The 25,654-nt window shown below is 38.9% G+C and overlaps 1 protein-coding gene across 1 annotated transcript in view; it reads left to right on the top strand.

Moving 5' to 3' along the window:
* Nucleotides 1-25,654, top strand: part of adamts18 (ADAM metallopeptidase with thrombospondin type 1 motif, 18) — a 45,398-nt gene that overhangs the window by 8,334 nt on the left and 11,410 nt on the right. The window contains exons 4-18 of the mRNA XM_056749447.1: nucleotides 4,144-4,414; nucleotides 4,854-5,053; nucleotides 5,179-5,262; nucleotides 5,541-5,700; nucleotides 6,257-6,362; nucleotides 7,084-7,221; nucleotides 7,885-8,038; nucleotides 9,086-9,181; nucleotides 9,380-9,528; nucleotides 13,532-13,704; nucleotides 17,315-17,445; nucleotides 17,564-17,687; nucleotides 17,914-18,161; nucleotides 22,894-23,014; nucleotides 24,204-24,330. Coding sequence (XP_056605425.1) covers nucleotides 4,144-4,414; nucleotides 4,854-5,053; nucleotides 5,179-5,262; nucleotides 5,541-5,700; nucleotides 6,257-6,362; nucleotides 7,084-7,221; nucleotides 7,885-8,038; nucleotides 9,086-9,181; nucleotides 9,380-9,528; nucleotides 13,532-13,704; nucleotides 17,315-17,445; nucleotides 17,564-17,687; nucleotides 17,914-18,161; nucleotides 22,894-23,014; nucleotides 24,204-24,330 — 2,282 coding nt within the window. The remainder of the gene's footprint in view (nucleotides 1-4,143; nucleotides 4,415-4,853; nucleotides 5,054-5,178; nucleotides 5,263-5,540; nucleotides 5,701-6,256; nucleotides 6,363-7,083; nucleotides 7,222-7,884; nucleotides 8,039-9,085; nucleotides 9,182-9,379; nucleotides 9,529-13,531; nucleotides 13,705-17,314; nucleotides 17,446-17,563; nucleotides 17,688-17,913; nucleotides 18,162-22,893; nucleotides 23,015-24,203; nucleotides 24,331-25,654) is intronic.

The raw sequence follows: 25,654 nt of genomic DNA, 5'->3' as shown, positions 1-25,654 counted from the left end.
AACTCCTGGCAGGGCCGCGTGCCGTAGGAGAGGCCAGGTTTGGTCTGGACGCCGTTGAGTGGCCCTGTTGCCCTGCGAGCAAATGCCCCAGGTCATTGCGGCAGCCTGCCATGATCTACCACTGTTTTCACAGCATGCGGTTTAGCGGGCACCGCCTCAGCACTGGGAGTGCCCGTGTTTACTTTGCCACCTGCGAGGTGGGAGGGGTCATGCAGGCGGGATCAAACGATCAGGGGAGTAAAAAACAGAAGGGGGCTGAATCAATGACTGAATTATGCACAACTATTCTGCAAGGATTTGACCGTGCGTGGAGGCCAGGATTAGGTAGAATTCCAAAGCCAGACGGAATGTATTGAGGTTCAGCAGTCTGGGAGACAGAGGTTAAAGAACTGGTCCCAAAGAGGGAAGATGACCTCAGCTCAGGAGCGGAGAGGTTGAGAGAGCGACTGGAAGACGCGCTGTACCGTAAAACACTCCAGTATGGTTTCTTTATGACACCACAGGTCTCTAAATATTATGTTCAGTTTAGTAGCCAATGTTGAAGAAAACTATCAATATTTATTCTATCCCAAAGCCAGATGGAAGAGGGGCAGGGTGCTCATCTTCAAGATATGTTTATTATAACTTTGTGGTTATGCCGATAATAAATAACTTTCAGTTTGTTCTCAATAGCCTAAAATGGTAAACAAAAAATGTGTTAGTTTTAATATAAGCAGTGTGTGTAATGGCTTTGATGGACTGAATTTTGATAGGATCTGTTATATAAGACATTTTACGGCAAATTTCAACGAATCCCAACGAAATTGCTGCTGTCCTTCTTAAACCTTGTATATCCATATTTTGTTATTTACATTTTTGGTCAAATCATTATATTAGTCACCCTTTATGTGTGTCACTGGGTTTTGCAAGTATTTTACCAATAAAAAGTATTTAAAAGTGCCTTTCAATTTGGACAAAACAGTATTTTATAATTTAAAATGTACACTGTAACAACAACTAGTAGGTTTTACTTATTTTTTGTGCTATTTGTGAAAGCAAAAAAAAAAATACTTAAAAAAACTCTGTAAAAAGTGTTTATTTGTGCAAGTTTTGCACAGTGTAACGTTTTTTCCATTTTCTGAAATACAGCAAATTTGGACATCCTAGGTTTCAGAAAGACAGCGATGATATTGTCTTTTATAACATGACCACCAAGTATCAGAGTGGCAAACATAAAACAGGGAAGAGACTAAATTCAATAAATTGATCAAGTCTCCACTCAGACATTCCATTTTAGATTTTTTAAACAGGTTTCACACCTTTCTAAACACATGTATTATGTTTTATCTCCTCTAAACCCAAAGAATTCAATGTAAATCTAACCTCATTGCATAGCATTTATGCACCTGGCCGACACATTTGTATTTTAATGTGTTATATTTTAATGCACTTACAGTGCATTCACATTTTATCAGTTAATGCTTTTCTTGGTAATCGAGATTTGTTGGCGTCATGCTCTGTCAGTTCGACTACAGCAAAGCTAATGCACAATGCAAAGTATGGTGCAAACCTTATCTAATTTTGAAAATACCTGAATGCGTAGAATGTTTTTTATTGAATCACACTGACACGTCGCGTTTCCCGTTGACAGCGCAGTTATTAAAATAAACTAATGCTGAAATGTTGCCACATTTGCTGGAAGCAGCACCCTTTGGCTGTTTCCTTCTGTACTAGCAGATATAGGACCACATTGTACAAACACTGACCCAAACCAAATAAATCTGGAGACACGTCTGCGTGACTTATAATGAAGCAATTAGGGGCTGACATGTTTTATTAGTAATGGTTAAATGTGCTCATGTGTTGGCTTGCTGCGGACGTGTCCCAGGGCACCAATACGTGTCACTATCATAGCAGACGATAAGGTTGGATCTCGCCTTTGACCCCACACCTCATTAATCAAGTACTCGTGAATATCTGACCTCCTCCACCTTCCTCTCACACATGCCATCTATTTCTGCTCGGAAAGACAAATTACAAACCTCCTTTCCTAAAAAAGACTAATACACACGGATGAAAGGAGAGCTGATCATGTGATTGCTTCCCAGGAGGAACTGTTGATACTTGCGATCAATATTAGTTGTTCTCTGGTAATGCATTAAAATGCTATTTTTTAAAAGAGGTTTTCAAGAAGAAGCTTTTAAGAGATGTGTGTCAGCGAGAGAGGTTATATGTCAAGTTCTCCTAAAAAGTGTTTTGGAGTGTATCATACCTATCATTCCTGACTCATGGCCACGCTGTAATCATTACTGTTAAACAAGCTGCTGAAAGGTAATGCTGCATATGAAATTTTCTTCTGCTCTCTGGACTGAAACGGGATGAAGGGGATGCTCCTCAGGATGCCTTCAGAAGCCCCAGGCTGCTCTACATCTTTTCATGTCATTGTCTGTTTATTGTGTACTGAAACCTTTACCTTCTGTGATGCCCATTTTTTTTTGACTCAGCAACAGCTGTTTTTGAACCACTGAGATTTCATCTTGAGGGGCTATGAAGCCCCCACCACCAGGAATTTAAATATGTGAGAAGAGCTACACCTGTACTCAGATGGTCTCCCGGAGGGCTTTTTTTCCCATGACATCAAACACGCATACTGTAAATACCTACTTAACTTCTTTGATTTGATATATTTTGGTCCTGGATCTGTGCACTCGGATGTTAACTTAAACTGAGGGGATAAGTCTATTCAAGGTTAAAGTGTTCCTTTATTAAGGAATATTCTAGGTAAAACACAAGTTGAGCTCTAACAAAAGACTCTGTCCAACTGATTATCATTTGTGTACTTTTTGTTTGTTTGAAGGACCTGAAATGTAATTCTAAAGAAGGGGGAAATTCCCTCTAGGATTACTAGAGGGGGGCGTACATGAATGTAGAAAGATGTGAGAAAAAACACTCTAAAGAAACCTCTATATAATTTTTCCTTCTTTTTTCAATGCATTTTGAAAAATAATTGTATATATTTTTCTCTCAGCTACTTTATCATTTTTTACTAATATTGGTTTTGAAAGAACCTTACAGAAATGTAATATTCATAACTACTTAGCAGTTAAGCATGAAGAAACTGCTTAACATAGTTTAAAGGCATCATATTTAAAGATGTAAACAGCTTAGGGAACCTTGCTTCATAATGGTCTTTTAAGCCACAGTTTATGTATAAAGTATATTAAATTGAGAAAATATAAAAAAATAAGTATGCATAAACGTGCAGTCAGAGAAAACCTTCTTATCACAGATAGGTCTAAATAGACGCAAATGATACTTGTGACCATATATATACTTGTTACAGGTTTGTTATAGACCGTTTCATCAGACGGCGCGCGCCTGACAAACAGTTAATTTCTGGTTTGTGTTTGGCTAGTATGCAATAATATACTGTATCTAATAACTAAACGTTTTGTTGAATTTTGTTGGATGTTCATTTTAATAAATAAACAATTTGTTGAATGGTTCCTGTAGATCTGTCGCATTTGAAGAAACCGTATGGTTCACCAGCGAATAAACGATGATTATAATACATTTTTATATTTAATTGGTAACGTTTCAGTGAACTAAACATCTGGAACTGAACGTAGTTAATTTATCATTTATCTGATAAAATGTCAGTGTTATGCAAATATGGATGCACAATATGTTAAATTTAAGACTGACCACAGTCAAAATCACTCGTCTCAAATAAATCTATAATGTTACGCAACATAATCAACTGTGCACATCAGCAACCAGAATGAATTGAGGCACGGCGGCCTTACAAATCATAAATAACTTAACATTTGATGATCAAACTACTTCATAACAAAGTCTTCCTGTTGTCGTTTATCAGCTTTTCTCTTTTTTTTTCGAGTCTTGAAAAGTTCATCGACATGCTGTTTTGAATGCCGCTATCCGCATTTCTTCTTCTTTTGTAGTTTTTTGCCGATCTGCAAACCTACTTTGTGTGCTTCTTTCACTTTACGAGACTGTTGGTGTACAACCCCCACAAAGCCCCCCCACATGCATGAATAAACCTTTCCTTTGATGTTATATTGAACATCAAATATTACATAACTCCTTTGATTCTTATTATTTCGAGACCTGCTGAGAAATACATCTTCCTTTGTTGCTCTGCAGTCAGGTCTGATCCGCTTTGCTGGTGAGGAGCATTTCATCACACCACTACCACAGCATTTGGCTTTACGACATAACTACAGTGCCCCCTCTGGACATCAGCCACACGTCATCTACAAGCGATCAGCTGAAAGCAAGGTCCACACGCATAGGACTGACAAAACCAGCAGATTCTCAAAAAACAATCCTTATGAGGATCACCACCATCACCGTCACCATGACTACCAGCACGGGAAGCTCCAGAGACAACACTTCTGTGGACGCCGCAAGCAATGTATGTAAGGGAATTTCCTTTCAGCTATATTAAGATTGAAAGTGCTTTGTGTAGTTGGTACTTTTAGGATTAATAAGAGTGATACAAATAATACATCGCATCTATTCAGATATGACCCCAAAAGGTTTGAAGAACTTTAAATGCAACGTCCAAAAAAAATGTCTCATTCAAATACATATTGTCACAATATAATATTCATTTAAATCATTATATTCTCCAGTAGGTGCATGACTCCCCTTCCCGTAATCATCTTTGTAACTCAATAAGTGCTTGGACACAGCATAGCGAAATAATTTACTGTAAATTTCCTGATCTGTCATCACTTCTCGGTTGCTTTTATCAGGGAACTTACTTTATTTGAGGCAATTTGGGTGTATTTCATTTCTCTCTGTCCTGTTCATAATCTTCTCTTTTCTTTTTGTCTCCATTGTACCTGCAGATACTCCCAAGCCTCCCACAGAGGATCGTTTTGTCATGCCCGATGAGTTTGAACCGCAAAGCCGGGTGAAACGCTCAGAGATTACATCCAACAAAGACGAAGGCCTGAATGTGGAAACGCTGGTGGTGGCAGACAGGAAGATGCTGGAGAAACATGGCAGAGAGAACCTCACTACCTACGTCCTCACTGTCATGAACATGGTGAGGTGATAATTCCAGTGTTGTTGAAACAGTTAAAAACGCTTAGAGAACTTTATTCCAGCATGTGCATTAAATGCTTGGTTTTCGGTGGAGTGATGAGCAAAACACTTTATTGTGTTGAACAGGTCTCCAGTCTGTTCAAAGATGGAACTATTGGGACGGATATTAACATTGTTGTGGTCAGCCTTCTCTTGCTTGAAAAAGATCCGGTAAGATTTAAATTTACACTTATTGATTTTAGCAGATGCTTTTATATCCAAAGTGACATCCAATGCTATTTATCTTTGTCGGAAGGTAGCTGCTACAATGCATAATTTTCCAAAATTGCACATTAAATATTTTATTCAGTAATTTTGACACACTTTATGAAAGGGCCTGAGAATGTACAACAACAGCACATGAACGTTTTTTAGATGTCTGATGATTCATTACCCTCGCTTCTTTCTCTCATCAACCCTTTGAATTCTTTCTGCTTCTATTGTCTCAGCTGGGTCTGTCTATCAACCACCACGCAGACCAATCCCTCAACAGCTTCTGCCAGTGGCAGTCAGGCCTGATGGGTAAAAGTGGCAAGCGCCACGACCATGCCATCCTGTTGACAGGGCTGGACATCTGCTCCTGGAAAAATGAACCATGTGACACCTTGGGTAAGACCATCACCATCCTGCACCTGAAACGGGTCCCATGCTTTGAACGCTTCTGCATAGCAGAGATGCTGGAGAGTGAATTACACAAAGCCAAAGTTGGTGAGAGCTTTTGGTTGGTGACGTGTGTTCCAAGTCTGCCCTAGAAGAGAACTTCACCTGACTCAATCCAAGATCCGCTTTGCAGGCAGTTGGCACTTGGCAGCTTCATATATCTTTACTCTAAATAGAGGCGTTAGCCAAATGTAATGAATTCAACTTTAAGGTTCCAAACCACAAATATGCAGTTCTTTGAATCTATGTCAAAGCGAAGAGGAGTGTTTTAAAATTGCCTGTGTGATGTGTAACTCAAACCTTTGTCTTAAAATCAAACAAAAAGTATTTAAGAGTATTTATGTGTAATTGGACCCTGCTTTAAATTCTGTAGTTTTGAAAATTGTGGTGTATTTAGTGGGACTGAAATAGTCTATTACTGATTTCATTTAAGTTTTAAGCATTGAATTGGATTCTTGTGCCCGTAATGCATCAACATATATGTCACTGTTCTTCCTGTCTGCAGGTTTTGCTCCAATAAGTGGCATGTGTAGCAAATACCGTAGCTGCACAATTAATGAAGACACTGGGCTGGGCCTAGCCTTCACCATTGCCCACGAGTCGGGACATAAGTATGTTAACTTCTGCTCTTGGGTCTAATTTCATTTGGGAAACCATCTGCTGTGCAACAGGCAAACATTTTATTTGTGTTTGCTGTAAGAGAAGGGAAGTTTTTTTGTTGCTGAGATCTGAGATCTCATTTTTATGACAAAGTCCTCTGGTTGGCGCATGCTCAATGCAAACTGGAACAAAATGTGTCCTGGAGAAGAACCAAGCTGATAGCATGTTGTGGGATTTGTATTCTCAATTGTTTAAACATTTTAGATAAATAAAAAGGACACATGCCCAGAATGTGTGCAGTTTTGGGGCAAAATCTTCCCTAGCCAATAGATATAAATCTCAGATTTATTGAGGAGTGACCATTTCTAAACACAGGGCATATTTTGCCAAATCTCCTCATGTCTTCCTGAATAGCTTACCTTAGCTATGATGCATGTGTTCATTTTGATGTGTTCATTGGTTTTATTCTCAGAGGGCTGGTGAAAGTAAGCATCTAATATGAGTGTGAATCATGTGATTTTAGTTTAGTAGAGTACAGGTTATTAAAGGGCTTTGTGGGATGCTAGGTCTGCTAGGTTATGGAGGTAATATCCCTCCTGACTCAGGGAATGGTTTGTGTCCTAGGGCTCTACATTAATAGTATCACTGGGTAAAATGTACAAGCTCTCTGTTTCTCTCTTCCTTTTTCTTCCCTCCCATTTTTGCTTTCCTTTATTTCTATTTTGCCACCAGTTTTGGAATGATCCATGATGGAGAGGGGAATCCCTGTCGGAAGACCGAAGGAAACATAATGTCTCCCACACTGGCTGGGAATAATGGCGTTTTCTCCTGGTCTGCGTGTAGCCGGCAATACCTGAATAGATTTTTAGGGTAAACTCTAACCTTCATCTAAATACATTTATTTAATGAAATTCAATGCTAGTTGGGTGCTGGTTCAGCTGGTGGATCATAGTCATGTTGTTTGCCACATTCACCAAGTTCGGCTTACTGGATAATCTAGTTAAAATATCTGATGAGGTCACCAGCACGCCAGCATCCTAAACACAAAATGTGGTGATGGCAGTTTATAGTACTGGTCTGTGGGTGTATTTGTAGCATATTTGCTTGTAATGCCCCCTCTGGTGAGATTAAACCATCAAAATATGAGTTGTGGTACAACATGGACAATACACTAATTGTATGACAAAAAGGCAAACTACTGCTCATCAGGAGATATGGGTTTTATCATAATTTAAAAATGCATAGAAAACAAAATGGTTACAGGACATAAAGCATATTAACTATGATTTGATCAGTTCTTAATATGTGTTGATGCTCTCTTTTTCTCAAAGCTGAGCTTCGGTTTACATTCAAGCAAATCTGTGCAACACACATGCACATTTCTAATACATCTTTAATCGTTTGAGCAAAGAGCAAAAAAATCAGTTGTCCAAAGTTGGATTTCACTTTTAGCCACTACAGTACTTTATTTTGCAGATACTTTTAATGCTGGTTCCCATGTTTATCTGTATTTGATTGCACGTGTGTTCACAGTACAGCCCAGGCTTCATGTCTAGTGGATGAGCCCAAACAAATAGGCCAGTACAAGTACCCTGAACAGCTTCCAGGTCAGCTGTACGATGCAGACATACAGTGCAAATGGCAGTTTGGCTCCAAGGCCAAACTCTGCAGCTTGGAATTTGTAAAGGTAACCCATATAATTTAAAACGTGTTATTTATATTTGAAGCAAGTCAGTAAATCTTTGTAAATTTGTTTAAAAATGTAATTGACTTATGGTAAACAATTAAGCCTCAATGAATACTATTCAGACAAAAACATTTGCAGCAGATTCATTAACAAAGTTTTAGTGTGTCTCCGATATGTAAATGTCCGTAAACCGCAGTGTTTGTGTGTGGAGTGTTCATGGTCAATTCAAACATACATGAGCTTTGCAAAGAAATCCAATTTTTGAGAGGAAGCCCATTGCCTCAAACTCCACTCAAGTCTACATCCACAATTCAACAAAGATGGACAGGGCCTCCTTTGGCATCCACCACAGCCTTTTGCGTCTAACACACATTGATATGCAAATAATAAGGGTGAAGACTAAGACCTGCAAGAAAGTTATGCTTGGTAAATGAACATTGCGAGAGTCCATCTGAGGGATTAGACTGTGAACTTCCTCTTTGAGAGATTCCTGTTGCTTTTGTTTGCTTCTAAACCTTCAACGCTCCTAAACATCAACCTTGAAGGAAGGCAGCTGTACATCTTAATTTAGGAGGATTGTGGAGATAATGGCTAATGTTTTTGTTTTCTGTGCCCTCGAGCCATCCTGTCCTTGTCACATATTCGTTGAGATGTCATTAGCCGTGGGAGCTTGACGCTTTTAGCAAGTGGGCTAGCAGAGTTCGGTAACAAACCACCAAGAGTTCAACGTTACTAGCTTTTGTAAACCACGTCTTCCTCGCTGTCTGCCAGATGCAATCGGGCCGTCAGCCAGCAGTGGCTGGTGTCCCAACCCTTCATCACCCATTATTATCGTTGTATTGTGGGAAGAAACAAAATGCAATGATAATGGCGTGTTTCTTTTGGGACGAACAGTGATTGATTTTGACAGGGTTTTTATTTGTTGCAAGAGCTGATTGGCCGTTGCTGTAGAAACGACGGGTCGGTGTGGCGTGGTGCAAGCCAGGATGTTGAAGGGTTCCCAGTGTGTGAGGCCCTTCTTTGACTGTGTTTGTTCTTGCCCACCAGGACATCTGTAAATCATTGTGGTGCCACAGGACAGGGCAACGGTGTGAGACCAAGTTCATGCCCGCTGCCGAGGGCACCATCTGCGGACCAGACATGGTGAGTGCACGGTTGCCTCTTTCTGTCTGACTTTGGTTAAACTTCATTTTTGAGAAGTGAATTGATTGGTCCACATAGTGTCTCCAAGTCACCTAAGTTCTCTACCTCTCACCATCTTTCTCATCGACAACACAAGCACATTTGGCTAGCTGTGAATGTAAATTTAAGTGCATGTCATATTTCTTTCCCATAACCCAGTGGTGCCGGAAGGGACAGTGTGTGAAATTTGGCGATCATGGTCCTAAAGCAGTGCAAGGCCAGTGGTCAGGCTGGTCGGAGTGGTCTGACTGTTCACGTACCTGTGGTGGAGGGGTTATGTACCGTGAACGATTTTGCAACAATCCCAGGTAACCAAAGCAAAGCTCTGGCGCCACCATCTCAATAAACACACTTTATATTGACGTTAATTCAAAATACATAAAGTTTTTAAATGGTTCCCAAAAAAGCTCATAAGGTTCACAACTTTTCTCAATCGCTGACATCTAATAAATAGAAAGATGTTGGGAAACACAAACAAATTGCTTTTTGCTTATTGGAAATCCCACTGCAGTAACATGAATTACATTTTAAATCGACATAAGGATGCCATGATAGGTAATTTATCTGTGAATGGTAGAAGCACATAAATCACACTGACTGACCCTCCATCACTAGATTACCTCTGAATTTTGGCACACTGAATAATCTCAGATTAAGTGAGTCAGGTTTTCCTTCTCTGTTAAGAGCACAGAATGCATACATCGTGTCAGTTTTACTGTATGTTTATGGCATTTTCTTTATACACATTTCAGAGCAACTTTACAGAAAGAAATATTGCAGAACTCATTTCTCTTTCTGAGTCACTTAGAAACCCTACAAAATGAGTATCAAATGGCAGAATTGTTTGCATGTTAATGTTATGTTTTGTGAACATTTGGCAGTCTGGAGCATCTAAATGTATTTCTGTTGGAAGGCAACATGTCCAATGCCTTAGGCAGTCAGGCCGAACGTCGACCTAAAAACCTCCAATAAAGTAAATGATCTGAATTTTAATCATTGTTTTATACAATTCAGATTTTTATTTTAATGCTCCACATTTCAGATGCATGAAATGTATGAACAATGCTGTGCTTTCTAGAAACCTTTGAAATAAATTCAGGACAAAATGGTGATTAACTTCATATGCTTGCTTTTGCTCTACAATTTCAGCTGACAGAATTAGTGTTCTTATTTGTGACTCGGGATCACAAAACCAGTCTTAAGTAGAACGGGAATATTTGTGGCAAAAGCCAACAATACATTGTATGGGTCAAAATGATTGATTTTTCTTTTATGCCAAAAATCATTAGGACATTAAGATCATGTTCCATGAAGATATATAGTAAATTTACTAAAATAAATATATCAAACTTAATTTTTGTGAGTAATATGCTATGCAAAGGATGCTATGCTATTACTTGGAGTCTTGATGCTGATAGTCTGTATTAAACCAGTGGCATCTGATCCACTGAGAGAGGCTTAGGGTGCAGTCAGTCAGATGGAATTGCTTTCAAGGCAGAATTTGTTTATGTGCTTTAATCTGGAAGGAAGAGATTAGCCTTCATTTCCACTGTTTTTGCTATCGGTGTCATCCTCACACAGATAAATACAAAAGGGGGTATGGCTGGATTTTAACCTTCTATCAAGTATATACTTATCACGTAGTTATTTGTGAATATGTATGTATCATGGTAGTTAATGTCCACATTTTGTATGGAAATTTAAATTCTTGTTGATCAGAACATTTACACATGTTGACGGGAAAATATTGGGAGCATTTTTGGCCAAACGTTATTGAATGAAGAAACTTTGATATTTTTTATTCAACACAATCTCGCTGAAAAAAAATATTTTACGAGATTACTCATTTTGATCAATTGAATGTGTATAAACTCATTCTGACATTTTAGAAAAAATTGCTTTCATCCCAGTGATGTTAGGTTCTGGTGCGGGTTATGGGTGGGGCTTCAGGATTCTTTTGTGTCTACCTAATCTATCGTACGGTTTTGTATGTATCACAACAAATCATGAATTAGTCACCTCATAAAATAGTTACCAATTCTTGTGCGATTGAGTTTGATTATTATTCCATTTGGCGCCCGCTGCAGAAAAGTTGTCTTAACAGCAATGGTATAATCTCAACGTTTTCTGTTGGGTGGTGTCTGCGTTCTCCATTTCTTCTTCTGTGTTAGCTCAAAAGACAGCTGTTTGAAGCCAGCGGCAGGAGATCTCATCTCATTGAAAGGACATTTATCAGTAAGAATGATCTAATAAAGATGCTCCTTTTACTTTATCCATACTCAGCTGCCGGATTTACGTGTATCTTTTTGTATGAAAGTTTCAGAAATGTCTCTTGGCAACAGACTAATAAAGTGCATGCAGATGGTTGTGAATTGAATTGCTGTGTTTAACAGGCCTGTGATGTTTGTTTACTGTACATAAGGCATTGTTTAAGGGATAGTTCACACAGAAATTAAAATGCCTGTATGCAAAACACAAAAGAAGATATTTTGAAGAATGCTGGTAACCAATTAACATTGGCTTCCATCGACTTCGATTGTATAGAAGCATTTCTCAAAATATCTTCTTTTGTGTTCCACAGAAATAGGTGTCACATACAGGTTTTAAACATCATAAGGGGAATAAATAATGACAGAATCATTTTGGTGAGCTATCTCTTTAAGTAGCATACCATGGGCACTGAGCGTCATTGTTTGGATTTTGTTTATGTACAGTATATATATTTAGGTTTGTTTTAATGGTTTTAATGTAAACAGGATGCATAATAGTTAACATTGTGGGCATAATAGGGCTTTGATTAAAAGAGGACTTGTTGTGTGGCATGATGAGAGAAGGATGTGGGACAGGGAGGGGTTTGGGAGATTCAGGCAAGCAGGCAGACAGAGTGACCCCGTTCCCTTCTGAAGTTTGGATCTTCTTCTGCTGTTTAACATTCATAGTAGGACAATGCTAATACAAAGCTTGCCGACATAAAGCAAGAGGGTACAGAAGCATATCGTTCTCTTGTGTGAAGTTTAGTTAATGCAAAAGATGGTTTTGGAACAGTTATTTTATAAACAACGTCTAATCAGGAAAGCTAAACTGCCCCCGCCTCTCTTGTTTTTTTGAGCTCTGTGTTGTTGTAAGTACTCCACCATATGGGCTCTTACTACATTGTCCCTAAAGCCCTAATAGGATCAGCCTGAAACCTGCTCCAAAAACAAAAGCAGCCCTGCACAAACAGACTTCTGGCAGCACTGCTGTAATATTGTTGATAACCAGGAGGCTGATGCAAAACTTTAGACCACAATCAGTTTGTACACACCTGTCGAACACAGAACCATTGTGTCATTCATGGCAGAAGAGCAATACTTTTTTAATGTTTGATCACTTTTGATGCATAAAAGTGATGAATGATTTTTTTTAAGAACATGATAAATGCTCACCTGTCTTCTCTGTGTGGTTTCCTAACCTCAAGTGTGAACATGTAATAAAAAACCAAAGACCAGAGACAAAAAGAACATGCACAGGCAAACACACACACACAAGCCCAACAAAGCCAGGCCCAGGGCGCAGTCATTTGCTTTGAGGTTAGGTCTAGAAGAGGGTACCCAAGAGTCTTCCACTTTAAAACACGCAGCCGTGCCGCAAACATACCTCTGCTCTCACAGGACCGCTTAGAGTAGCTGCCAGGTCTGGTTTTCTCTGAGGAAACAGGGTGACTGGGCTTCATGTGGCACTCGACAGAATTCCTGCGGCTTTGGGAGGAGGCTGCTGCTCTTCTGCATCCTTAAGTTGCCTCTGTAAAGCAGGGTCACCATTCCAATACTGTCTCCATCCTGAGAGTTGACCTTTTGTGATATTCAGCCCTGCAGGTCAGAGCTTCACAGTAAAGTCGTTTGGAAAAAGCCTTGGCCTGTCTTCTCTTGTTCTAGCAGTTTTCCATATGGCTACAACGTGCAAGCGAGTCAGCTCAGATATCCCGATCTGTAAAGCACATCGGCACATCTGCGTGTTGTCTTGACTCTCTTAAGTTTAATATTCTAAAATCATACCTGTTGACAACACAGGCATTTCCAAGAATGGAATTGCATCCCAGACACTTTATAACTTTTACAGCTGTCAGTTAAAATGTGATTCAGTCGGACACATCACAGGTAACCCACAAAGACACTCCCATGGTGAAGATGCTAATGCACATCATATGAAAAACGTCTTCCAAAAATTACCAAGCGGCTGCTCGCTGAGGCACATCTGGTTCTTCTCTTTTTCTCTCTCTCTCTCTCTCTGCTTCCATGTTAGCAGTGCTAATTGTCGGTTGTCTCACCCAAGCCCACAGCACAATGGCAAGTTCTGCCAAGGCCCCAGTCGACTGCACCAGCTGTGTAACACCAAACCGTGCCAGGCCAACGGAGTGGACTTCCGAGCTCAGCAGTGCGCAGAGTACAACAGCAAACCCTTCAGGGGATGGTACTACAAATGGAAGCCATACACCAAAGTGGAAGGTACGGGAGATGTTTATGCCATAATGCATTCTTTATAACAAGAGTAAATGTCTCATTAACAGTTTGAAAGAGCACAACAAACCTCTGTAGTGGGTTCATAAATTCTCATGCTTGTTAACTCTTAAAAAGGCAAGAACACTGAGATAGCGGTTACACTTTACAATGAGGTTATCTTTTTTATGTTAGTTAAAGTGATACTCCACCCAAATATTCGGTCGTCGTCTTCTCACCCTCTTGTCAGTTCAAACTTGTAAGACTTTCTTCCGCAAAACACAAAGAAGATATTTTGAAGAAATTTGGTAACTGAACAGTGCAGGCACTTCTATTGTATGGACACAAAACCATTGCAAGTGAATGGGTCTTCGGTTAACAACATTCTTCAAAATATTTTCCTTTGTGTTTTGCGGAATAAAGAAAGTCATACAGGTACGAAATGACTAGAGGTTAGTAAATCCTGATAGAATTTTCTGAACTATCTATTTATTGCATTAGCTTACTGTAACATAAACTAGCTATGAACAATACTATACATTTACATTTACAATTAGTCATTTAGCAGACGCTTTTATCTAAAGAGACTTACAAAGAGTTTAGGGAGCAATAAGCGATATGTCATACAGGAGCAATAATACAGTAAGTGCCAATACAAAGTAAATGGTTTCAACAAAAGCTAGATCACTACCTGTTGAGAGAAAGAGAGAGGGTTAGTGTATTTTTTGTATGTCAAGTATTCACAGAAGAAATGGGTTTTAAGTAGTTTTTGAATGTTGTGAGAGATGTGATTGACTGGACCAAGTTAGGAAGAATGTTCCACCATGAAGGAGTTGTGAATGAGAATGAGCGGGAAAGTGATTTCCTGCGCTTATGGGAAGGCAATGCAAGCATTTTTTAATCATAAGTTGGACATTTTAGTTAGTGCACAGTGAACTTACATGAATTATCAAATTAACAAAGATTAATAAAATGCTGAAAACTATATTGTTTATTGTTAGTTCATGTCACCACTTGCATTTACTAACAAATACAAACTTTTAAGTGCAACCAGGACACAACAAAAGTGATTGCTGTTTTCCAACATGTTACAATTCAATGTTTTTTTATAAATATATCCTTCATTTATCTCAAGTCAGTGATTATCTCACAACATGCTGCTATTGTAAATTAGGCACGCTTACTCCGTGCCTGGTCATTTTAATGCACATGCAAGATTTACTTTTTTTTTGTTGAGAAAATGTTTAACAACACGTAATGTAAAAATGTTCTTGACCTGCTTTGTTTGTTTTTGATACCCTGCGATAGTTGACTCAGTTAGTTTGTTTTTATAATTTCATCATTCCCATTTGGTTCTGACAGAATGTATTTATGAAGATTGTTACATAGGAAATATAAACTGTGCCCCAGCTATTCAGCTGACATAATTTGTATTGACTGAGCATGAATGGATTTGCACTGCAAACATGCAGCCACTCGTTTCATGCAGTACACTGATCAACACTGCAGGCACGTTTATACCTGAATTGGACTCATTCAGTCTGTTTATGTTTAGGGGCTTTGGGACACAATAAGTAGAGGACTGGGATTGATAAAGTATAAGCAGAAAAACAAAGGAAAGAGCAGATTTATTTTTTATCAATGAGAACTGAAGACAGAGCAGTATTGAGTAGGACATGTTGGAGTTGGGATCTACTGAGGCTAAACTTGTACCAATGGGGTGAAAAGGAACACTATGTAGTAATTAGAAGATTGAATCCTGCCTTAGGTTACTTTTTAGTGGACCGCTAGGAGCTGAGAAGAACATAAAGGAACAGTTCTCCCGAAAATGAAGTTGTTCCAGTTCTTTATGCATTTCTTTGTTCCGATGAACACCGAGAAATATATTTGGACAAATGATTTTAACCAAACAGTTTTTGGCCACAATTGACTACCACAAAGAAATATATTTTGAAGAATGTACACTCTAAATAAATAGAGCTATATAGCACTAAAAGTGATTCTGGTCTTGTAATCATAGGGGAACCACTTTTAGTGCTATATAGGACCATATTTTGGTGCTTCATTGGCTCTTCAGCTGTTGTATAGCACCCTGGTAACCCCAGAGAACTTCTGAAGGACCACTGAAGCATGAAGATATGGTGCTATATAGCACTTCATTTAAACCACGGACTTAATTTCCCCGTGGAAATCGCAGCGTCTTAAAGCCACTAAAAGTGGTTCCCCTATGATTACATACAAACATCTGCTTTTAGTGCTATAAAGCGCCATTTTTTTTAGTATAGGAAGGCAAACAGTTCTGAGGCACTTTTGACTACCATTGAATGTATTTTACTGTGTTACTCAATGGTGGAGAACTGTTTGGTTATTTCTTCCAAATATCTTTCTCTGTGTTCATCAGAACAAAGAAATGCTACACTTTATTTTAAGGTCCAATTCTCGGTATAAATAAACCATTAACTATGACTTTTGCCTCAGTAAACTCCTCATTTGTGCTTATTAATAGTTAGTAAGGTAGTTGTTAGGTTTAGGTATTGGGTAGGATTAGGAAAGTAGAATATGTTCATGTTGAGTATGTGCTTTATAATACTAATAAACAGCCAATATGCTCATAATAGGCATGATAATAAGCAATTAGTTAATATTGAGAATTGGTCCCTATACTAAAGTGTTACCAGAAACTTATATGGATTTGGAACAACTCGAGGATGAGTAAACGATGAAAGAATCTATATTTTTGTGGGGGACTGTCCCTTTAACCCAGTTGATGGTATTTCAATGAAGGTTTTATTCATTTTATATGAAAGTATCACTTTCTTGGTGTATTTGGTTTGACCCTTTTTTACTAAAGAGATCCACGTGCATGTCTGATATAGGTCTGTATTTTTTCCCATGTGGGAGAGTTGGATACTGCTGCCCTTCCAGCATTCCAGCTTTATGGTCCCATTTGTAATAGTGTTTTAAGTTTGAGTATATAACATATGTTCTGTGGGTTTGTTTTCAACAGCATGATGTGCCTTGTAGTTACTGCCCGACGAACCACACACAACTCTCACATGCTCAGCAGTTGGCATTAGATAGTAAACATTTGCATTGTATACCCTAAAAGTAAATGATGCTTGATGGAAATCTTCAGTTCTTTGTGTGATGATGACTCCCAGACTCCATGTGAAACCACAGCTAGTTATTATGATTAAATAAATATTTTAACAGCCTTTAACAGACTGATATATTTCCTAAATTTGGTATAGAACTATATTGTGTTCATATCATAAGTAATATATGTTATATATATATAAATAATTTTCAGACTATCAGATATGTGCTATTAGATCAGTTCTAAGTTCAAACTACCTTTAAAGGAATTGTATGTACTAGTGTGGGTTTATACATCAAAAACATTATAAATTAGGTCAAGGTGTGTTTGTTTTCCATTTGACATGAAAGTCCATATGCATTTTCCCTAATAAAAGGTTTATAAGCTCCCGACTCTATGCATTCTCAAACATAAAAACAGCATTGGAGTGTTATGACACTACAGGTGCAAAGCTTCAGAAGATCTGACATACAATCGCATTGGAGCTATAAGATGTGATAACCCCATTCATCTCTTTTCTAGAAGAGGACATCTGCAAGCTGTACTGCATTGCTGAGGACTTTGATTTTTTCTTTGCCATGTCCAGCAAAGTCAAGGATGGGACGTCTTGCTCTGACTACAAAGGAGGGGTGTGCATTGATGGGATATGTGAGGTTTGTGAGAATATATAGATATCAGTCTTTTTTTGACACATTTACAACCTAGGTATATTTGAAAGGAAAATATGAGTGTCAGATAAAGCATTTTATTTGTATCACTTTTGCCGTATAGCCGGTGGGCTGTGACCAAGTGTTGGGTTCAATGGCCGCTCTGGATGCCTGTGGGGTGTGTAAAGGTGACAACTCTACCTGCAAGTTCTTCAACGGCCAGTACTCTCTCCAACACAGAGCCAATGGTGGGATTTTCATACACATACATTCAATACAGTATTGTAGATATTGTTTCTTATGTCTTATTTTAAAGAGAATAAGAAAAAAGAGAATGCTTTTGGTCAAGTTCCATGAAATATGGAATGGCTTGTTTGCTTTAATATGACATGTATCATCTATCTTTATAAAAATATATACTTAAAAAAGTTTAACTATGCTTTTCTCATCCTATCACCCCCATTTTCTTTTCAGAGTATTACCCTGTTGTGATAGTTCCTGCTGGAGCAAGGAGCATCAGGGTGCAGGAGATGGAGATATCCACCAGCTACCTGGCCGTCCGTAGCCTGAAGCGAGGCACTTACTACCTTACGGGAGATTGGACGGTGGACTGGCCAGGCAGGTTCCAGTTCGCCGGCACCACTTTTAGCTACCAACGCTCTTTCAACCGGCCTGAGAGCCTCTACGCCGCCGGACCCACTAATGAGACCCTGTTCTTTGAAGTGAGTCACCCCCATCCCATTCCGACCTGACACCTGTTAGTGAATTAACCATGACAGGACCTTGGCAAGAGAACCGTGGCCGTTCGGTCAGATGAAAACAAAGCTGAGTGACAGTGGGTGGGTGGGCGTGAGAGATGAGAAAGAAATGAGAGAAAAGGAGAGGGAGACAGAAGAGAAAGCACACAAATGAGTTTAATGGGCAGACTAACGCCTCTGTTTGGGATTAATTGCAGGCCAGAGCCGATGTGGTCATTGCGACTTTCATCTTCGGTGTATAGAGATTGAAGATCAAACAGTGCGACAATGTGAATGGCAGTAAACTTTGAACTTTTAGATTTCGAAAGAAAGCTCTAAACTTGAACTCAGAAGAAAATGGGAATCCTATGCACTCTCTGGTCATATATGTGGCCGAATAAGCTCTTTTACATTTCATGAATCAGGTCGCCTTATAGGGGAAAAATACACACCTTATCTCACTAGGTATTCTATTTTCAAACACGTTAGTTCATTCAATAAATTGTCCATTTCTGAATAGTGTATTTCTACAGTGGCTGTAACTGAAAACAGTTGCTTTTATTCACACACTGTATGGTGTCAACCCAAAACAATCATATTGGCCAGCATGACTTAAACAAATACAGAGGTCACCTTTTAGACTATTCGGAAATGGTACGTGAATTATAGAAAGTTTTATGCAGCAAAATGCTTGTTTTATGAAAGAGAGGTCTGCTCTTTTAGTCTGGTGTAGACTCCACAGTCTTACAAGGTAGCTGTGAGTTTGAGTAGAGGAGTATAAATCTAAACTTCACACCAATCTGTAACTAGTTTCAAACACAGTTACAGTATTTTATACAGATGCATGTTTTCAGAAATGTCTATTGAAACAATCCTAATTATCCTAACGCTTTCCACGATAATAAATCATGCTAATTCCTTGTGGCTTAACTATATCAAAGATCTCGGGCCTCCCTATGTTTAGTAAGTAGGTCTATAGTACTGTATATACTCTAATAATAATTGTCCAAATGTTTCATTGTATCAAAATGTTATACTGTCTTGGCTACATTTCTTTTCATAATGTACTAAGTCAGGTACAAGTTCTTGGGTGATATGATTTCTGGTACAGGTCCATGTTATTTCACGTTTAAATTAGATGTATTTGTCATCAACTCATTCACTGTTCTGAATAGAATCTGTTAACAATCTTACGGACAGTTAGTTTAAGCTCATACATAGGTAAATCCCATGAAAATTGTGAGGAAATTACAATAACAACCATATATTCTTATAACTCGTAATCTATATTTTCTATAAATTTTCAAATCTACATCTTTCTTATGCATGTAAAGTTTCATTACAGCAATACAAAACTGTGAAAAGCGCTTTGGAAATAAAGTAGAAATCAAGCGTAGCGTCAGTTCTGGCAGGTCACGTGAGCCTAGCTTGCATCAGTCGATCACATCAGGTGCAGCTAATCAATGTTAACCAATAGTCATACAATACATACTAGGCTGCGTCCTATTTAAGCAGACTTTTTTTGCTCCTTATCGGCTGGTTAATCGTGCTGCACTCAAAACCCACCTCCATCCCCATCTACTCCATATGTGCCTTTATCTGTCAGATCATTTTAATGTAATCCTATTACCCATCATGAACTGTTCTTGTTCCCCAGGTGTGAGGACATGTATTTCTGCGCTACCGCTCTGTCCATGCAAGGCCGCATGGATAGGCGGAGAGTTAGCCCAGTACAGTTTTTTTCCGCCAACCTAAAATATAAATTGCTAATGTTTAAATATTTGACGACTGTGGTCCTGACCGAATTTAATAATATGTAAGTAATAGCATTTTTTGAAGATTAACTATGTGTTTAAAATCTTTTTAGAGTCCTTTTGTTACAGCACCTCAAGCTGTAACACTTCTTCTGTTCACTTGGCCTTGACACTTTTGCAGTTTTCTTTGTGCATGTTGAACAAATGTTAGCCATCCATTATTTCACACACATTGATCTGCGGTGCTCTCAGCCTTTGCATTACAATCATTCCGTGTTCCTCTTCAATGTTAACTGGTCTTCCTGTGTTCGCTGCTTTCCCTGGTGTGGGTGGTGAAAGCTGATGTCTGATTATCAAATAAATTGGCATTAATCTCTGTAAGTATGCTGTGTAATTTTGAAAAGAAAGGAGGGTAGACAGAGATTAAAAGATTAGGATTTCTGCAATTGCACTCAGTAGATCAGAGAGGCTCGGAGTCCCGATTCGAGAGAAGCAGCTGGACAATAAGCTTGGCTGGATCTCTCCGTCTACGCCGCTGTGGAAAATTGATACTTCAGCTTCAAGACCCTTACTGCTATAAACGCTTAGGAAATAAATTTGGATGAATGCGAAGGTAAACTGTGACGTGGTTCTAGAGGTTGTAATCAGCTCAATAAGCTGGGCAGGAAGTCACTAGACCAGACATAACAGAAAAGTTCCCCCCAACTTGATGTGGTTCATTATGAAACACTAGAGTAGATTAATTTGAGTATTGACATTCTTGTGGCATGAGTCAATAGGGTCATGTCAGTCCAAAGTGATGGATTGGCGTTCTCTGCTCATTCTGTGGTGTGGAACCCATGCTACCATACATCAGTCTTGTCAATCTTTCATTCACTCTTGTTTCTTCATAACAGGAGGTCGTGCTACCCTTCCAGCCGGGACCCAAATGGATTTTTGTGTAGTTACTGTATACTTAGAGTGCATGATAATAAACCTGCACTTGTGTCATTATTGTGGCTGCCCCTGTTCAACAGTTCAGTTATTGCCCCAGATTTTCAATCATTACTCCGATTGGCGAGAGTAGAGGATAGTAAGAAGCCATCTAAAGAGACTAAAGTTGGTTTAGAAGCATACATACAACATACATTTAGTCATTTAGCAGACTGTGTTTGCAGTATTTGAATGGGGATAATTCTTATGTTTAACATTTTGATTCGTTTTGCTGAAATATTAGCGTTACTATATCAGAGAGCTCAGGCATGGTGCAGTGAACTCATGTGGGCGTTGACTCTGAATCAGATGAGATAGAGTTTTTTTGTTGTGTCAGTAGAAAGATGGCTAGTGGATCACAGACCCACTAGGAGTGGAGACCTCCTCCTGAGTCCTTTTCTGGAATAGCTGCACATATTCATTGCCAGCTATAAATTTGGAACAGTGTTGAACAGGCTAGCGTACAGGGTCCTGTGGATATCTTCCAGGGTGATAGATTTTGTCTGGACACAGGAGAAGTGTGCCAAGATACTTCATAAAAGGTTTCTTGCCACTGTCTCTATCCATACTTTGCATAAATTTATGTTTGAGGATCTACTTCATTATTGTGGTTCACACTGTTGTGATCGTCTGGATTTTTTTCTCCTGTAACTTTCTGAACTTTAAAAAAGTCTCACATTCAGGTCTCCATTCATGTAGTAAAAAAAAAAAACTGATCCCATGTTTGGCTAGGGAAGTTATGTGGCCAGTCTGTTAAAGCCCAGCTAAAGTAACTTCTAATTTGTGATTTACATAATGTCATTCTATTTGTAAAGAACGTTCTGTGAAATTACAACATTTATACTTTTTATATTGACTGCATAAGGCAATGTCAACAATTGAAATTATGGTGAAATTAATGGTTGAGATCAAACTTCTAGCCTGAGTTTTGGCTAACTGGATAATCTGTCAAAGCATTATGTTTGGCTGAATATTTATTTCACATTACTGTTATTAACATTAAAACATTATTAAACAGTAACAATCTGAGTCCTGATGACAGTTTGTGCCTTATCCACTGCTTCTTTTCACAGCATAGGATAGAAGAACACTATAGAACAAACTGCAAGTGTCTTCGGAAATAATTGAAAATGTCAACATTTGTATTGCATGTTTACATAAAAAACAATTAGAAACATTGCAAAAGTCTTGTATAATAATGACCCCTTGCTCACCAGAACTGTCCGCTTTGCAAAACTCCTATTTAAACATCCAGCTAAAACTCTCCAGTGAGTGTAATGACCCTCAGGATTTAAACCTTGTTTAGTTGACAGTGGTTTCAGCTCAATCACAACTGTCTCTGAGCTTTCTACATATAGTTTGGTGGTTTACCAGTTCCAGTGAATTTGGTGTCATTGCATTTTCTTCGGTACAAATAGTCTGAGGAAAATCCCCATGCGGCAAAGTCAGAGTTAAAACAAAGGTCCTCTTCTTTTAGGAAGACTTTTCCACTCCATCAAAACCATCCTCAGGCAATCCTCAGTTGCCCTGGGGACATTTTTAGTGTAAAGCTGCTTGATCTTCCTCTGTGGTCTCGTCTTAGAAAATATCACAATAAATTATTTTCCAGACACTAAGCGTACAGCGTACAGCTCAACCCAATATAAATAATCAGTTACACAAAGACAAATCAATACTGTAAAACCAAGATGCAAAATGTGAACCGGATTTGAACAAACCCACAACTTGTTCCATTTTCCAAACTGTAAAAGTACTTCAGTTCTAACACATACACAATCTAAGTCAAACATCCTTTCAGAGCGCTGGTCACTAACTTTGCATTATGCTGTCCATCTGTCAATCCTAAAAGAGCTACAGCCACAAAACAGCCACAGATGCTCTGGCACCCTCTCATTCGGCGAGTCGTAGACCCATTGTTTTGACCCATGGCTCCGCTGTCTGTCTCAGTTTTCCTCTGACCTGCTCATTTGATGTTCTTTCTTCCTCCACAGATTCTTCTTCAAGGCAAAAATCCTGGTGTGTCCTGGGAGTACACACTTCCCCACCCAGAGAAGAAGCACAACTACACCTGGTCTGTGGTACGCTCGGACTGCTCTGCGCCCTGTGCTGGGGGTGAGTGTGTTTTTGTGCCTATACAGCATATGTAAAGGATTGCGTCTGCATGTGGAATCAAGTGTGTGTTTTCTTCAGTTAGAAGAAAAACACAGAATTTGTGCTTGTGTGATAAGGGATAATATTTCTTGTATGACAAGTGTTTGTCCACACTGATCAAATGCACCTTTGTGAGCAGTAGAGGAAGACAAAAGTTTCAACTTCCTCCAGACCTCCGCTAATGTCCACCCAATCTTTTTCACTCATCTCTGTATATGCGTCTGTGTGGTTGTGGCTCCTCCATTTACAGTCATTTGTCTGAGTGTTGGTGGCAGGCAGACAGAACTATGACATCCCCGGAGCACAGATCTCTATCTGAGCGCTCACACGGTTTCATTCATGTTTTTCTTTAGAGCGGACCTCTGGGCCGCCCCTCCTGGCCTCTCACACTGACAGAGACCCAACTTTGTTTGCCACAACAGAAGCCAAACTACAGTACTGCCATTCATCCTGAGATCCTATAATCCCCCCTTAACACACCGTGTGTGCTGCAAGCTTTCCCCTTTTAAAAGACTGTATGCTTTAGCTTATCAAATGGGAAAGATGTATGTTAGGTGGGTCATTTTGGAAGAGATGCAACATGCGAAAAGAAAGTAGATGTCATTTTTTTGTCTTTTTATACAATAGTAGGTTTCAGTTTTTAAATCTGTTTTGACAAGCAGTGATCCAGAAGTTTCAATATTTAATAAAACAGCACTGATGCGTCTCAATTCGTGTTTGTGGTGACACAATATCAGTATCTGCTTTGGTCGTTGATGCACTACGGTTGTATTATCATTGTTTGGAAATGTTAAAGGGATAGTTCACCCCGAAATTAAAACCTTGTAATAATTTATTTACCCTCTGGTTGTTCCAAACATGTATACATTTCTTTGTTCTGCTGAACACAAAGGAAGATATTTGGAAGAATATCAGTAACCTAACAGTTCTCATCCCCCATTTACTGCCATAGTAGGGAAAACAAATATATGGGAGTCAATGTGGCATGAGATCTGTTTGTTTACTAACATTCTTCCAAATACCTTCCTTTGTGTTTAGCAGAACAAAGAAATTATACAAGTTTGGAACAATCTGAGGAGTTAGTAAATGATGACAATTTTTTGTATAAAACAACATTCTTGCTCATGTCATTTCTTTTTTTATCTCTCAGGTCGGGTCTCGATGAAAGCCATTTGTCTGCAGGATCAGCACACACAGGTCAACGCTTCACTCTGTAACCCCCAGACCAGACCTGTGATGGGCTCCCACCTGTGTAACACACAGCCCTGCCCTGCCTAGTAAGAATGCTTTTCTTTCTGTCAAGAACTTGCTTTCTATTTCTATTGGCAGGTAAATTGCCCTGGTAAGGTTGTCTGAAATCAGCTGTGGTGGTTTCTGTGTGGGCAGAGTCCAACATAAAGCTCCTGGGAGTCACAATCTAAGGTTCTTCTTTACGTCTCTAACGAAAACAGGATTAACATAGCCTCCAGACAAGGACAGACTGCTTCCTCACTGGCCAGACTCTAGCTACAAGCCACAGCCTGGCACACGCACAACCTCACACAGTCTCTGAGGTTATACAAACGTATACCCACATACATATACATAGACTTCTGTTAAAGGTATCGATTACCCAAAAATGAAAATTCATGTAGTTTCAAACTAGCGATGCCCCGATATGTAAATTTTGGCTGATAACGGTAACCAATAATTCTTTAACATTGGAAAGCGATAACCGATATATTGGCCGTTATACAGTATCTAAATATTAATATAAAAAAATCCCTTAGACTGAAACAAAAAGCAAAAGTGGACAACTTCTTTTATTTGAAAACATTCATAGCAGAAATCAAGGATTTCCCCCTGAATATTAAGTTCCAAGCCTTCTTTTTTAAGTTTTGATATTAAATAAACAAATTATAGATGTTCTTCCGGAGCAACCCAGAAAAAAATGTCTTGATATGCCTAACATGTCTCAAGAAAGAAAGTGTTCATACAGCAGTCTGAGTCAAACAAAATGCGTTTGTTCCTATAATTTACACATTTGTAAATATCTACATACTCTGCCTACATCAACAATGTTTTGCTAATAGCAGTAAGTGAATGATCACCGCTAAAGATAGTACTGTAATGCATTTTATCTGTGAGCAGCATGTAGCTGAAGAAGTTTAACAAAAGGAAATTATTTATGATTTATCAGCTACAATATATCGGCCTCAATTTTATTATCAGCCAATACCGATAACATAAAAACAAGAGCTGCAAGCAGCACCACCAGGGTCTAGCCTACACTTTGCGCTCTTCACCCAGCGCACACACCACACCCTGCCCACACTTCTCCCACAGGCCCACACCCAGCCCACACTTCCCCCAGCCTACCCTTGACACGAAATGAGACAGAAGAGCAAAACTATAAAAAATATAGTGTATAGGAGGAATAGATTCTTTTTTTTATATATTTACATGTATTATAAATCACTTTAAGATGCATCACACCTTATTTTATTTCATTACTAAGATGACATTACATTTCGTTTGTTTACATACTTGTTATAGAGTGAGTGCTAGAGACCCGATACCTGTTCACTTGACTAATGAGTACCACCTCAACGAGCTTGCCAA

The sequence above is a fragment of the Triplophysa dalaica genome, chromosome 1 (genome assembly GCF_015846415.1).
Source record: "Triplophysa dalaica isolate WHDGS20190420 chromosome 1, ASM1584641v1, whole genome shotgun sequence".
NCBI classification, from domain to species: Eukaryota; Metazoa; Chordata; class Actinopteri; order Cypriniformes; family Nemacheilidae; genus Triplophysa; species Triplophysa dalaica.
Note: the sequence above shows the minus strand (reverse complement) of the source record. Positions and strands in the feature narration are given on the sequence as shown.